General features: G+C 39.7%; 1 protein-coding gene and 1 long non-coding RNA gene across 8 annotated transcripts in view; one reads left to right on the forward strand and one right to left on the reverse strand.

The window, feature by feature from the left end:
• The window catches only part of FTO (FTO alpha-ketoglutarate dependent dioxygenase), a 408,414-nt gene that overhangs the window by 324,858 nt on the left and 68,803 nt on the right, over positions 1-14,753 (forward strand). For 2 of the 5 annotated variants that reach the window (XM_063717086.1, XM_024233054.3), the window contains exon 9: positions 14,637-14,726. In XM_063717086.1, the coding sequence (XP_063573156.1) occupies positions 14,637-14,718 (82 nt within the window). In that variant the 3' untranslated portion in view covers positions 14,719-14,726. 5 annotated transcript variants of the gene reach the window in all.
• Positions 1,436-13,654, reverse strand: LOC129050796 (uncharacterized). Of its 3 annotated transcripts, none has more exons than XR_008514592.1 (5): positions 13,530-13,574; positions 10,305-10,468; positions 9,296-9,410; positions 1,904-2,030; positions 1,436-1,629 (listed from the first exon to the last, which is right to left on the reverse strand). It is a non-coding gene; the product is annotated as an uncharacterized LOC129050796 (long non-coding RNA). The 3 variants fall into 3 exon arrangements; XR_008514594.2 differs by lacking the exon at positions 13,530-13,574 and adding an exon at positions 4,358-4,434 and having other exon boundaries at positions 10,305-10,603; XR_008514593.1 differs by lacking the exon at positions 10,305-10,468 and having other exon boundaries at positions 13,530-13,654.

The following is a 14,753-nucleotide window of genomic DNA, read 5'->3' on the forward strand; positions in this document are numbered from 1 at the left end:
ACTCATAGGTTATTATAGGTATCATATTAGTTTATATATTTAAATATCAGGGAGTAGTGTCTGCCACAAAAGAAACACTCCATAAAGGTAAGCTGTTATTATTCCCCAAATTTAATTTTTCACCCAGTTTAATATTACCTTCTATTTAAGCTGCCGTTTTTAGAGTAAATGTTTTAATAGTCCATTGAAGCTAACTAGTCAATAGATTTTATAATCAGTAACTTCTGTTTTTAATGAAAAATTTAAATCACTTAGGCAATAAGCCATTAGGAAGAACTTCTCAGTAAGAAATGTTCAGTCTGTAAGGTAGAGGCTTTTAGAAATTCCATCTCTTAATTTATAATAAAACAGCTTTTATTCCAGAATCATCTAAATGAGTCTTGAATCCTTAATCAAAGTCTGAAGGAGTTTAGTCTGGATCTTGTACCTGCCCCTCGATTAGAGGAGGCCAGAGCCCCTTGATGACAGTCCCACTAAGACTGCACACTATAGGGGGAAGAAATTTCCCAGAAGAAATTGGAGCACTGTTAATACTAGAAGATAGAGAAATGGAGGCTGGACAGCTAAAAATCACAAAGGTACACCAAACTTCTTAAAGACCTTATCACTACAGTATTCTCAACACTAGTGATTGGGAAAACAACTAAATGATTGTAGACACCTTGAAGTACTTGGGTCACCCAGTAACCACTGCCTATGACATTTATCCTAGAGATAAATGTTACTTATTTTTGGCCAGGTGTGGTGGCTCACACCTATAATCCCAGCACTTTGGGAGGCCAAGAGGGGAGGGTCACTTGAGGTCAGGAGTTCAAGACCAGCCTGGCCAACATGGTGAAATCTTGTCTTTACTAAAAATACAAAAATTAGCTAGGCTTCGTGATGCACGCTTGTAATCTCAGCTACTTGGGAGGCTGAGGTGGGAGGATTACTTCAACCGGGAGGCAGGGGTTGCAGTGAGCTGGGACCGCGCCACTGCATTCCAACCTGGGTGACAGAGTGAGACTCCATCTCAAAAAAAAAAAAAAAAAGGTGGCTGGGTGCAGTGGCTCACGCCTGTAATCCCAGCACTTTGGGAGGCCAAGACAGGCGGATCACCTGAGGTCAGAAGTTTGACACCAGCCTGGCCACCATGGTGAAACCCTGTCTCTACTAAAAATACAAAAATTATCCGGGCGTGGGGGCGGGCACCTGTAATCCCACCTACTCTGGAGGCTGAGGCAGGAGAATTGCTTGAACCTGGGAGATGGAGGTTGCAGTGAGCTGAGATCACGCCACTGCACTCAACCTGGGCAACAGAGCAAGACTGTGGCTCAAAGAAAAAAAAATTACTTGTTTTTATTAGCACAACATTGAGAACTCATATAATTAGGCATTTTGCAGGAGAAATGGTTCATGTTTGGCTGCAAATATCAAAGACTGGAAAAACGGTAACTTAAACAATATCAGGATTTATTTTCCTTCATCTGAAAGAAGTTCACAAAGAATAGGGTTATTCCGGTGGCTCCACAACATCACCAATGTTCATGGCCCCTTTGGTCTTGAGGTTCTGCTATACTTTGACTTGGCTTCTGGCTTCAGGTTTCCCTCATGGTCACAAAAGAACTGCTGTGGCTCCTAATGGCTCACCTACGTTACAGGTAGGAAGAAGGAAGAAAGAGAGGGAAGGGTAAAATATGCCTGGCAGCTGAGCCAAACCTCAACTCCTTTTTAAGGAACTTCCCCAGAAGCCTTGCCCAACAATCTCTACCTAGACTCCATTACCTAAAACCTAATCACTTAGTTATATCTATAGGTAAGAGAAAACTGAGAAGTGCTTTTCAGCTGGGTACATTGCTGCTCTCAACAAAATCAGGCTTGTGTGAGAGAGTAGAAAGGGAAGAATGGATGTTAGGAAGGCAACCTGCAGTTTCTGGCACAGCTCCCTTGTGTGAAGGAGACAGTCTTCAGCTCTGTGAACTCTCCTGGAGGCCCTTGATGTCGGCCAGTATTATAGACGAGAAGCCAGGAGAGTCATAATGAAGCACTTTCTGGGGTAGAGAAAAAAGTAAGTGGAGTGAATGATGAAAACGTTAGGTCATTAAATAAAGTTCCAACATTTTCTTCTTGCCCAAAACATTCACAACAAACTCTGTGGAGTAGGAATTGAAGGAAAATGTGCCATGCCATTTTTCTTTAGTCTTTTTGCAATGCAACGCACAATCAATACAAATCTTTGCAGTAATCATATATTGATTTTCCTAGAATATAACTCCATTTAAAGCACTTTTATCCCCAAGAGTAGAAACATTGGAGGCTATCAAAGGAGGAAGTAGATTTCCTTGACCCCATCTGCAGTGCACAATTGATTAACAGGATAGTTATGAGAGTGCGAGAGAGAGACAGAGAGAGAGAAGAGAGAAGTCACCGAAAGGTTAATACCAGCTAAAGAGAAACATGATTATAGAACATTAGGCTTTTTGTAAAATCATAAGGTCAGGATAAGATAATGATACCATCTAAAATTACACAAGATTTTGAGTACTTAGCATCCTCTGACTGCCCCAGCAACCCAACCCAAACCCCAACAAGCATAGCTGAATTTTTGGGGTTGGCAAAGCCACGAATGGAATGATAGGTTTAGGTTCAGGCCCCATGAGCTGGCTTGATAAGGGAATGAGAAATACTGATTCGATTTATCCTGAGTCATAGCTGTGTACTAAACTAAAACTTCAGCATACACCACATCGAATGTTTCTTTGCTTCAGACAAAGCGAAAAGAAAAAAGGACATTAGGAACCCTCATTTTTATTCCTTTTCTTAGGAAAGTTAAACACTTCCTTTCTTCTACTTTCCCTCTTCCCTATCACTTTACTCCCTAAAAATTGAAAAAAAAAAAAAAAATCTGCTTTCTGAAAATCCCATGAGTTTAGGTCTGCTGGGTATTTCTACGCACAGATGTCTTCATTCCAGAGACAAGAAGAGTAATTGGATGGTAAGTTGCAAAAAGCATGCAAGTTCTGCTCTGCCTCTGGCCTGAGTAACTGGGATGTAGCCAAAATGGAGAATGGTACCCCCTGAAGCAATCCTGAGTTAATGTCTCTTACATACTCCTTGCTGAAAAGGCAGAGGGTGTACTCTTGTTTATAGTGTATTGTTCTCACTGTATTTCTCTCCCTAAGTCCCTCTTGTTTTTTTGTATCAAGACTGAGTTCTCACAAACAAGCTCTTTATTAAATTAAATGGTGCATGTAGCCTCATTATCCTTCTCAATGTGCAATACTTGATAGTATATTTTACTAGCAACTTCCGGAGTTTGTGTTTTTTTTGTTTTGGGGGGCTTACATTTTGGCTTCAGGCAAAGCAACTAGTACACATTGTTAGATAAAGCATCTTATCTGTCAGCAGCACCCTTGTGAATTAATCATAATTCAATAGGATTACTAATCAAGATTTGAGATGAATGTTTTGATAGAGCTATCAGATTTGTCTAATCTATCATTAGTTGACAGTCGCTGCAGGCAGAGTGCAAACTTGGCAATAGTAGACTTGTTTCTGATCCCTTTGGCTTGGCCCACCAGTTGGGTAGCTTCACTGATTATAGCAGTGGACCCAGGCATTGCAACTAATTAAGTTCTGTTTCTCACTCTCCAGGATCCTCCCTCCTCCTCCCACCGTTTTCAGAATATGTCGGGTGGAGTTCAGCTCTCATGAACCTGCCCATGTAATGAACAGATTTGGTAACAAGGTGTTCCTTTTGGTCATTTTCACTTGATAACAAAGATGTGCCAAGCCAAATGACAATCTCAAGGGTGATATGGTGTCACTTGCAAAAAGTGGTCAAAGAAAAAAGAGAAACTTAACCTGTTGTTAAACGATACTACCGATTACAACTCTTTTCATGTCACTAAAATCTGTGTCCCATTTTACCAAGTTGTACATTCTTGGAAGTAATTTATAGCATATCTTGCACATTTATTCAGTTTGATTAGATAAATGAAAGCTTGTGATGTAGATTGGTATTTTATTGTATACACTATATACAGTATTTAAAATTATATTAAATTTTGAAATAATAATACATTATGCTCTGCATATTATGTGGTACTCATTAATACAAAGATGGGATCATTTTATAGAGGAGTCCTTTACCAATTTTTCTTCCTCTCTCTACATTGTTATTAGTATAAAGATATTTCTTCATTATAGAAAACTTGGAAAATTCTAGAAAAATCTAAAAGAAATTTTAATTTATCATAATCTCGTCATCTCAGAATGATCAATATTAACATTGTATCATCCTATTAAAATTAAATAACAGCACAAATACCTTAATTAGTAATTACTTGACAGTATTGTCAATAAAATATGATTCTACCTGGCATGGTGTCCTGGAATCTGTAGGCAACCCAAAGGAATCCAGAAAGATCATACTTTCTCTCAAGGCTTCACTTTCTACATGAAAACCATATGGGAGAACTCATTTAGGCTGTTAGTGTATCCCACATGTTAGAAGTGACAACTTTTTAATTTCACAAGCATGTCACAGGCTTCACTAAACGAATGCTAGCCACACTGAGAGATTTGTAGCTTGGATGATTTAGACAAGGGATAGTTGAGAGTTACCTAATTAGACTCCAGGTGTAATTATGTAAGGCGTTCCAGGCAGCAGTGTGCTGTGTGTTAATTAACTTTCATGCTGAACATGCAGTAGCCCCTGAACAAAGAACAGTTCATGGAGGAAGAAAAGCTTCCTTACTTTGCCCTAGCTTTAGTTATTCTCCTACTAAAGTTAACCTCTCACGCTCCCCGTTTTTTCTAGTTGAGAGATGGGCCATAAACACAAGCCACTTTGCAAAGTGTTCATTAGTCCCTGTAACTGTCTTCCTACCGTCTTCCATTTCCTTAAAACATTCTTTGGAATGATCTTTTAAAAAATAAGATGTGTATGTATTTATTTATGTACAACTCTGTTACTGGTTTTAAAAATCCAAGTGACTTCTAATCCTGATTTTTTTGCTGCCCATTAAACTCCACAAGTATCTTTCTGTGGTGACGGGGAGAATGATATTTACTGAACCACAGGATTAGCTAATATCCCATCAATAACTGAGTGCCACAGACTTCCTCAGTTCATCCCATTCCTGTCTCTAGGTAGCAACAGTGAGAAAAGCACTGATTAAAGAATATTTTTTCTTCTACTAAATTAGTCCATGACTTCATTTGTGCTGGTCTCTGTTTGTCAATTGCTGCCAAAAATTTTTAACTCGTGCAATAAAGTAAGCTTCGTAAATCTATATAATTCAACTCAACACTTGCATGAGAAAATATTTCAGGTAACCAGTTAAGCCCTGTGTATGGATGGTAACTGATTGATTTTCCAGTCCTCTCCCAGTTCTCGAGTGAGAAAATCCCATTTCGAGGTTCTCTCTTCCTCCTAATCCTGTCACCTTGACACCTCCTGCAGGCTTTAGTTTTCTATGAATAACGTCTAGAATGACACACAGGACCACCTTGTTCATATGGAAGATGAATAGTAGTTCTAGAATTCTGTCTACAATAGCATGAAATTAACGTAGATTAAGGATTTGCCTGAAACATTAAGAACAGATAGGATTCAACATTTTTTTCTTTTAGTACCTCTTACCAACTATGAGAAAGAAACTGCTTACTAAAACAGTCTTGATTTTTATTGTCTGTTGGAAGAAAGGTAAAATAAAGACTTTGTTGTGTAAAAAGCATTATCTGGCAGCCCTTATAGCTATATGGGAAATGCCTCAAAGAGATGCATCCTAGTGAAGATGAGGAACATTTGGACAATTTGAGTGTTCTCTTTCAGTTGGATAATTTTCAGTTGGATATCTAGCAACACTTGGTCCTCATTTTTTTTTGTTTGTTTTTCCTCTGATATGCAATGTAGACTACATCAGGCCTTTATAGTCAAAACCAGACCAACCAGTTTTGACCAAGCACTTCCTGTCTTCAAGGTTATGTTTAGTGCATCAGGAATCGAAAGACGTCTAAGACATAAACCCTATCCCCAGAGAGTATACTATCTGTTAGGGAAGATGAGACATTAAAAACATGAAAAGTAAAACTCTAATAAAGGATTTAAAGAACAGTTCAAGATAACAGTAGGAAAGATATGCCACATGACAATACATGATTGTCAAATGCATTTACAGATTTCCTTTAGAACAAAAACTATTCTTGAATCCTTCTAATAGAAGGGGTTCATAGAGACCATTATGAAGCCTTAAAATATTAAGAAACTGAAGTATTATTCCATAAGAATGCCTTTCAATTTAGAAATTTCAGTGCAAAGGAGAAATCTGGTTTATGTAACTGGTAAAGTCATTATTTTAGGTTATCACTGAATTGAAAGTGTAAAATGTGAAAATTCTTATATAACCAGCAGATCTCTGAGAAAATGCCAGTGGACAACCCCACAGAGCCAGGAGAGGTAATCAAATCATTTCTTTAGCAAGTTCCAAATATGATGAGGTTGTTTTAAGCTACATACATAAGATCTTAGGGAAAAAATGGATTTTTTAGTTGTCTAAATGACACTGCAATTTGTTACAGCCCAACGGATACTTCTTGCTTGCTGCACAGAAAAGCCAATGCACTGAAACAGTGGTGTTGCGGCAGAAAAACAGTTTAATAATCTCAGGAACAGCTAAGTGAGGAGATGGGAGATATTTCTCATATTTGCCTTCCCAAGAATTTGGAAGCTAGGGTTATTAAGGAAATTTGGTGGGCATGGGGCTAGGGAATGGATACTGCTGATTGGGTGGGGATGAAATAGCACAGGTGTCAAAACTGTCTTTGTGCCTGAGTCAGTTTCTGGGTGGGGCTTACAGAGCTGGTGAGTCAGTTCCTTGGTGTGGGTCACAGATCTGGGTGGCATCGTTGGCTCATCAGAATGCAAAGTCTGAAAAATACCTCAAACACCAGTCTTAGGTTTTATGATACTGATGTTTTCTATGAAGCAATGGGAGAAGTTACAAATCTGTGACCATGAGCTATGTGACTCCTGAGCTGTAAGCAATTATAGAAAAGCAAAGCAAAGCAAGTTATGAAACAATAACTGGTTATGATTTAACTATGCCCATACCTTAGCAAACCTTAAGTCCTTATCACAATTCTAATCTTGTGGGCTTTTACTAATTTTTTTAAGGTGGTTTCATAAGACATGGGCAGACAGATGGAAAGAGGTCATTCCAGTTAGGTAGAATTCCATATGAGAGTGGGAATAAGGTAGTGTACAGTAGGTTTAGTGTGTTAAGCTATCTGGCTAAAACAGAAAATTCAGGAAACTTAGACCAATATATGGGAGGCATCAAAAGATGGCTCCATTCTGGGAAGCCTTCAAAGGTTTCCAAGGCTAACGGTGACATGATGCTGGTGATATTACAGGCAGATTAATCTAGTGGGCAGTGTCTACAATGGATTTGAGTTGTTCTTGCTTGAGGCAAAGGAATGTACCTAGAGAAAAGCAGTGTTCCTGAAATGAGGTGATGTGAGCATGCATCTGACAGAGCAGTTTTAATAGAAAAGACATGTGAATTTCAGAGGACTTCTAAGTTGACAGAACTTTGTAATCAATTCGTTCGGAGGATGAAGAAGAGGAACGAGCCAAGAGTGATTCTCTGATATCAAACCCAGAAACAAGTGGACATTTGGAGGCTCCAAAACCAATTTGAGTATGGGAAGAGGTTTTAAAGATACAGCCATGTAAATTAGCTATTGGGAAGACCTAAAGTGCACAACATTCTTCTGGCTGTGAAAATTATGAAATTATTCCCCAAAGGACTACTTAGATCATTATGTCAACTCAGTCATCTGAGATATATTGATATCCAAAGTACACATCCAGTAATTAAAAGAAAAAAAAATCCAAACAGTTTGTTGATTTTGATATTTTGTTATGGGTCAGTAATTGCCTTGACTATCTTCTTGCAGAGCTTATAGTTAAAGGCTTGCTTATTTCTTCATCAAGTAACAGCTGAATTTCTTCTTTCTTCCTATTGATATAGTTTAGACACTTGTCCCCCCAAATCTCATGTTGAAGTATGGTCCCCATTGTTGGAGGTAGAGCTTGGTGGGAGGTGTTTGGGTCCTGGGGATGGATCCCTCATGGCTTGGTGCTGTCCATGATCTCATGGACAGTGAGTGAGGTCTCACAAAATCTGGTTGTTTAAAAGTGTGGCATCTCCCTCCCCTCCACTCGATCTCTCTTGTACCTACTCTGGCCATGTGACAGAACTGCTCCCGCTTCACCTTCTGCCATGAGCAAAAGCCCTCTGAGGCCTCCCCAGAAGCCAAGCATATTCCAGTATCAAGCCTCCTGTCCAGCCTGCAGAACCGTGAGCCAATTAAACCTCTTTTCTTTATAAATTACCCAGTCTCAAGTATTCCTTTATAGCAATGCAAGAATGTTGTCACACGCCTACTTAGGTTAAAAGGTTTTCTTATCATCTTGGTTTTCAGAAATGGACAAATTGCCAAGGGCCTGTCAATTCTGGACTGACATTTTTTCACCTGCTTGAAGAGATACTGTTTTCTCTTAAGAACTAGTGATTTTCTTCAGTTGTGCGACTGACTTACATAATACTAGCAGAATTGGCCACTTAGTGTCCAACAGAGAAATGAAGTTGAGACTGTGGGGCTGGGAAGTCTCTGGGGCAATAGCTTCAAGTTTGAAAAGTGAGGAGAAATGAAGCAAAAAAATAAAAACACTGTACCTTTTGTCAAACCCTTTGCTCAGATCGAGGAATCTAGATTTGGCCAAAAGGTTGAATTTAATGCATACAGTTGTGTGGTATAAATTTGTCTTTGTAAAGGTCAGACTTGGCCAGGCACAGTGGTTCATGCCTGTAATCTCAGCACTTTGGGAGGCTGACACAGGAGGACCCTTGAGGCCAGAAGTTCAAGACCAGCCTGGGCAATATAAAGAGACCCTGCCTCTACAAAAAAGAGACAACTTAACAGGGTGTGGTGGTTCATGCCTGTAGTACCAGCTATATGGGAGGCTGAGGTAGGAGTATTGCTTAAGCCCAAAAGTTCAAGGCTGCAGGGAACTATGATCATGCCATGTACTCCAGGCTGGGCCACTGAGCAAGACCCTGTCTCTTAAAATAAATAAATAAAGCTCAGATTCATCCGATTCCAGGGAGTAGGGAAAGTTCCACATTGATCAGAACTGAGTCCTGTAAGCTCCAAACAATATGACTCGCCTTTAAAGTCCTTCTGACTATAACTTTCCGAGTGTCTGACTTATGATGTGTTCCTTGTTGTATAGACTTGTACATACCTGGGCTATGTAAGTATCACTTCTGAGGGTACAGGTAGGAGGGTTGCTGCGAGGGCCCACTGTCACTTCAGGAAAGTGTAGCAGTACTTGCCAAATTTAAAAGCCATTGAAACAACTGAAAATAAAAATTAAAGGTGGTTATTTCCCCCATTACTGAAAGGTATATGTGAAATCTTGCATTTACTTTTTTTTTAATAGACTTTAAACATTGACTTTCCTTTCTCTGGGAAGGCAGATGTTTGTGTAACCAGGAAAGAAAGCTGCTCTCAACAGCAGTTTTCTAATAAAAGGCCTACTTGCTTTTCCATTTTAAAACCAGTGTTTAAGAGCTTTATGATTCTAAAATGAAAAGAATTCCCTTGCTATACAAGGAAAAGGAAGAGTGACGGAATATTTTTGCAAGAAAAACGTACCTTAATTTGCCACCTTACAGTAGCCTGTTGGCATGAGTACATTGGAATGAGGAAGCTTTTATTAGGAAATAATCATTTCCAGTTCTGTTACAGTCATTATCCCAAAAGTTTCCCAAATTTTGTGTACAGTACTGTGTCCTGGAACCTGTTTAGCCACACGTGGGGAATGAACTGAGCTTTTGAGACCAATAGGATGGTGTGAACATAAGACCAGGTAACAGAGCTGTTCTCCTAGTAGTTTTAGGGTCTTAAAAGGGGTCATTAATGCTTTCAAGTCACAAAACAATCTTTAAAGTTCTGGAACTATACTTTCCTACAATCATATTTCACATTTGCACATAAGTTAGCTTGAATGAATGTTTAATAAAAAGCTGGCTACACTCACAATGTTGTGCAAAAATAAAATAAAAAATTAAAGCTGGTCTCTGTAACTACTTATATGAGGTTCTCAGCCCCCACTGACAGTGTGTGTTTTAGGGAAGGAAGCACATTGAGTCACTAGCAAAACATAATTGGGAAAGTGCATCCCTTCCAAACTAATGATGTACGGTCACTACTCTAAATAAATAGGGGTTGGGATTATCCATTTTGATAACCTGTTTTGTGTTGCTGTAACTGTTCAGTTTAGAAAATGCAGAGTTGATTCCAAATTTTTCCTGCTGGTTTGAAAGAATTCATACATCTTTCAAAGTGTGACTGATGCTCAGCAAGGAAGGGCCTCACTAGTTGAACAGGATCTGATTTGTCATTCTTGTTTTTGCTGTAAAGCAAAATCTACTTTTAGTTAAATCAGTAATTTACAGGTATATAAACTAAAGCATCAAGAAAACAGCAAAGAAGTTGTTTCCAAGATCATTGACATCCAGAAATGAAATGAAACCCCTAAGAGGCTCCTTCTTCATTTTGATGGGGCCATTGTGGTTCTGGCCCCTCAATTTGGTTGAGGGCAACATGCGGAGTATCTCAGCTGAACACAGATCCTTCATTTGATGTCCTGTCTAAACGTGACTTCACAAAGATCTTTTAGTCAGACACTGGCTAGCACAGCTCCTCCCCTGGGAGAAAAGGTCTTTAAGGTATTTTGAGGGGAGGAGAAGGGTTAAGAGGTCTAATCCATAACTCTAAATCCCTATGCTTGGAGGAGCTCATTGACATAGTCGGTTTTAAGGGCTCCTTTGGAGCCATTATGGTGTGTCACACTGAGACCCACTGGAGAACACTTAATTGTAGATCATTGTCCCAGTGTGTTTCAAGGCCTTTTCAGGGTTTTGACAAAGCAGCCTCCTCCGCCACTTCCAGGAAACCTTGGGAAAGTTTTGATACTGACAAACCCAAGAATATTCTTCAGGTTTGTGCTTTTAAATTAAATAACTAGAATTAACAGAGGTTTTTCTGTCTTCCTTTCACCCCCTTCCTCTTGAAATGAAACCTCAACTGGACATAGACCCCCTGGCTGCTGGATATGTGTTGGCTACATTTCTTTCCTTTTCTAATTTCTTTGGTTTTGAGGTCGGGATTTTGTTTTTGTTGGTGGCAGAGGTGGTATAATGAGCGAACACAATTATCACATGCAGAGCCTGTAAGCTTTGATTTCAAAATGTAATAGAAATCACATCATTTCATATGGAACCAATTTCTTCTTGCCTCCTTCCCCTGAGGAGTGAAGGAAATATCTCTGGTATATCGCTAAATACCTGATAGATTAGACCTTCAGATAGGTTGGTGGATTAAGGCAAAGCACAAAAAAAGCTCGTGTTTTCAACTGTCTATCCTATTTTAAGGTTCCTATTGGCCCTCAGTATTCTGAATTTACCACATTAGTCCTAATCTAATATTTAGCCCCATAATGTTTTAAACATTTTGGCCAGACTCAGTTCCCAGCTTCCATGTTGCCTATCTCTGTTAACATCTCTGCATGCATAAGAGGGTGTTCATTACGGCTGGATTGAGGGAAAACCACCAAAAAACCAATTCCCCTTTCTTGGGCCTGGGAATCCAGGGCCCTACCAGTGAGATCAGAATGAATTGAGAGAATCCCTCTGGGTCATAAAGGTAGACTCAAAACTCAAAACCTTGAGATTCTTTTTGCTTAAAATTCCAAACTCATTCAAAAATGAGTTCATTTCTAAAAATGCTGCAATGCCTTCTCATGGTTTTTCCACACTGTAAAACAGAAGTTAAACTCTAGGGTCAGAAATAGTTAACAAAGAGAGCCTTTGTGCTAAGCAGGAGTCTGTGGATTGAGTTCTGGCTCAGCCAGTATATTTCTGTGTCATTTGGCTTTTTATAAGCTCATTGCCTCAGTTTCTCTTCTATAAATGGAGGCAATAATATTATTGCTTTTCTATCTTATAAAATTACCAAGAGGTATAGATTTGTAGTAATACAGAGGACACTTATGAAGACTGTTAACCGTGAGTCCTTTTTGCTATGTGAGATATACCAGTAAAATAAGGGACATGATTGTTTTGGTAGAACTCTGTACGGATGCAGGATAGCTCATTGAACCCGATCTCAGGAATTATAGATTAGAAAGTTGTCAGTCTTTGATTTCTGCATCTCCCTATGTGTCCACTTGCTCCTCTCTTTCAGCAAACTGGGCCACGTGACCAAAAAGATGGTTACCAATGGGTTTTGAGTTTTCATGTCTCAGGTCCAACAACCTGGGCAGAGACAGAATCTCTTTAGGATCTCAATTCTAGATTCCCAGGGAGAGAATTCTGATTGTTTCACCCACTTCTGGAACTAACAGCTGTGGCTAGGGAGTTCAGGCCACCCTGAGCAAGCATGGCTGCCTGGAACCTGCTACTTAAATCATATGCATATTGGGGAGGTCAGTTCCCAAAAATGGAGAATGTGGCACACACCCAATGTATTTCCACTGGACCACTCCTTTAAGGAGTAAGTTGAAGTACCCAGAGTTCTTTGTATTCCTCAGAAGAAAGTTGCTTTAAGGAATGAACATAAAACTTTAAGGCAGGAAGGGATTTAAAGTTCACCCAACTCTACCCTCCTTGTCACGTTGATGAAACTAAGGCAAATGAAAGAGATTAGTTTTCCAGAGGTCCTAAAGCTACTTAATAGCATCCAGTGCTCATGCTTTTAGTTAAGAGCATCTAGTGTATCTTTTATTCAGTTTTCTTCTGCCATCTCACAGTTGTGCGTATTTCAGATGTCATTTTTTCTTATTGCCTAGATGTGTTTCAATTATAAGAGATTTATATTTATAGTCTCTCATTTAATAGGTGGTTTAAATTTTATAGACTCTTCTACTTTAGAAAAACATAGATAGTATTTACAAAGACAACATAGAAACATGGAGAAATGCATATGATATACCATTACATGGAAAAAGCAAATGAATGCTTATATGTAGTCATTATGTTAAAAAATATGTAAAAATTACGTATGCATATATCAACTAGGCTTGTTAGAATAGTAGTATTACATGTAACTTTAAATTTTCTTTAACACCATCATTATTTTAGCAGTTGATTTTAGAAAACATATTTAATACAAATACACCCTACACTACTTCTCATCTTAGAGCTACCTGAACCTGTATACCTAATGTTCTTGTGCACGAAGGCGAACTTTCTCTAATGTAAGCCATATATATTTTGGGCACAGCTGGAACCTTTACTCCAGCAGTGAACACATTGAAAATGGAGTCCTCATAGCTGTGGCTAAAGCTGCATTAAATTATGATCTTAGTAGAGACTTAGCCCCAGACAGGATGACCCACTAGAGGCAATAATCAGAGGATAAGATGTTTTCAAGCATGAGTAGAATCAGACTCTAGGAGCTGGGAAGAACCTTACCTCCTGTAACCTGACCCTTGTGGGCTTCAGAACTGGCAGTGGAAGCATAGAATGTTTCCAGTGTTTAGAGGTGGAACTTGGCTAAAGTACAGAGAGAGGACTCTCAGTGAAGTTCCTTCTGCAGCCATAGCAGCTGCCTTGTGATTATGCCCAACCTGGAAAGTGCCTTCCCCACCCATTTGGCTGCCTCCCCCACCTTCCCAGGAGCCTCACTGTCTACCTCTGATGGCCAAACCTGGGGAGAAAATCAGTGTCTCAGATACCATCTGCTATGGTTTGGATGTGTGTCCCCTCCAAATCGCATGTTGAAATGTGACCTCCATTGTTGGAGGGAGGCCTAGTGGAGGCTGTTTGGGTCATCTGGGTGGATCCCTCATGAATGGCTTCACACTGTCCTTGCAGTAATGAGTGAGTTCTCACTCTATTAGTTCATGAGACAGCTTGTTGTTTAAAGAGCCTGGCACCTCTCCCCTCTCTGTCTTGCTCCCTCTTTCGCCATGGGACATGCCTGTACCCCCTTCGCCTTCTGCCATTAAGTAAAAGCTTCCTGCGGCCTCATCAGAAACCAAGTAGATGCTGGTGCCATGTTTGTACAGCCTGTAGAACCATAAGCCAAATTAACCTCTTTTCTTTGTAAATTATCCAGTCTCAGGTATTCCTTTATAACAACACAAAACAAACTAATACATCATCTCACTTTTAATCTGCCCTCATGTAAATACATCTGTTCGCATGTAAAGCAAGACAGGGACACAAGAGCAGCCAGCAGGGCTTGTAGGGGCAGGAGCAACCCGAGAGGTGGGCAGCCTCCTGTTAACACTGCTTTCTTTTTCTCCTTGAAAAAGGCAAACTGGGTTTTCAAGGAGAATGAGAATTTCAGGGAAGGGATCAGAGAGAGCAGGCACTACATGTGCCACATCTGTCAGATGTCTTCAAACCATTAACTCCCAGACCCCAGGAAGCTGCTGCTCTTTCTAGCATTTTCTAGAGCATCTAGCAGAGCACTAAGTGGTAGTGGCTTAATGATGGTAATGTTTTGTGAACTTTGATGAGGAGGGAGATTTTCTCAAGAGCAACTTCAGAGGTGCCTATACTTCTCTGTTTCAGAGTGGATATAGAGGGGTGGAAGAAGGAGGCCAAGATACTTTGCTTTCTGCAAGAAGCTATAGAGATCAAGAAGGAAACATAGGGATGGAGGTAGGATTTCCACCTATGAGGGGTTAT

The sequence above is a fragment of the Pongo abelii genome, chromosome 18 (genome assembly GCF_028885655.2).
Source record: "Pongo abelii isolate AG06213 chromosome 18, NHGRI_mPonAbe1-v2.0_pri, whole genome shotgun sequence".
NCBI lineage: Eukaryota > Metazoa > Chordata > Mammalia > Primates > Hominidae > Pongo > Pongo abelii.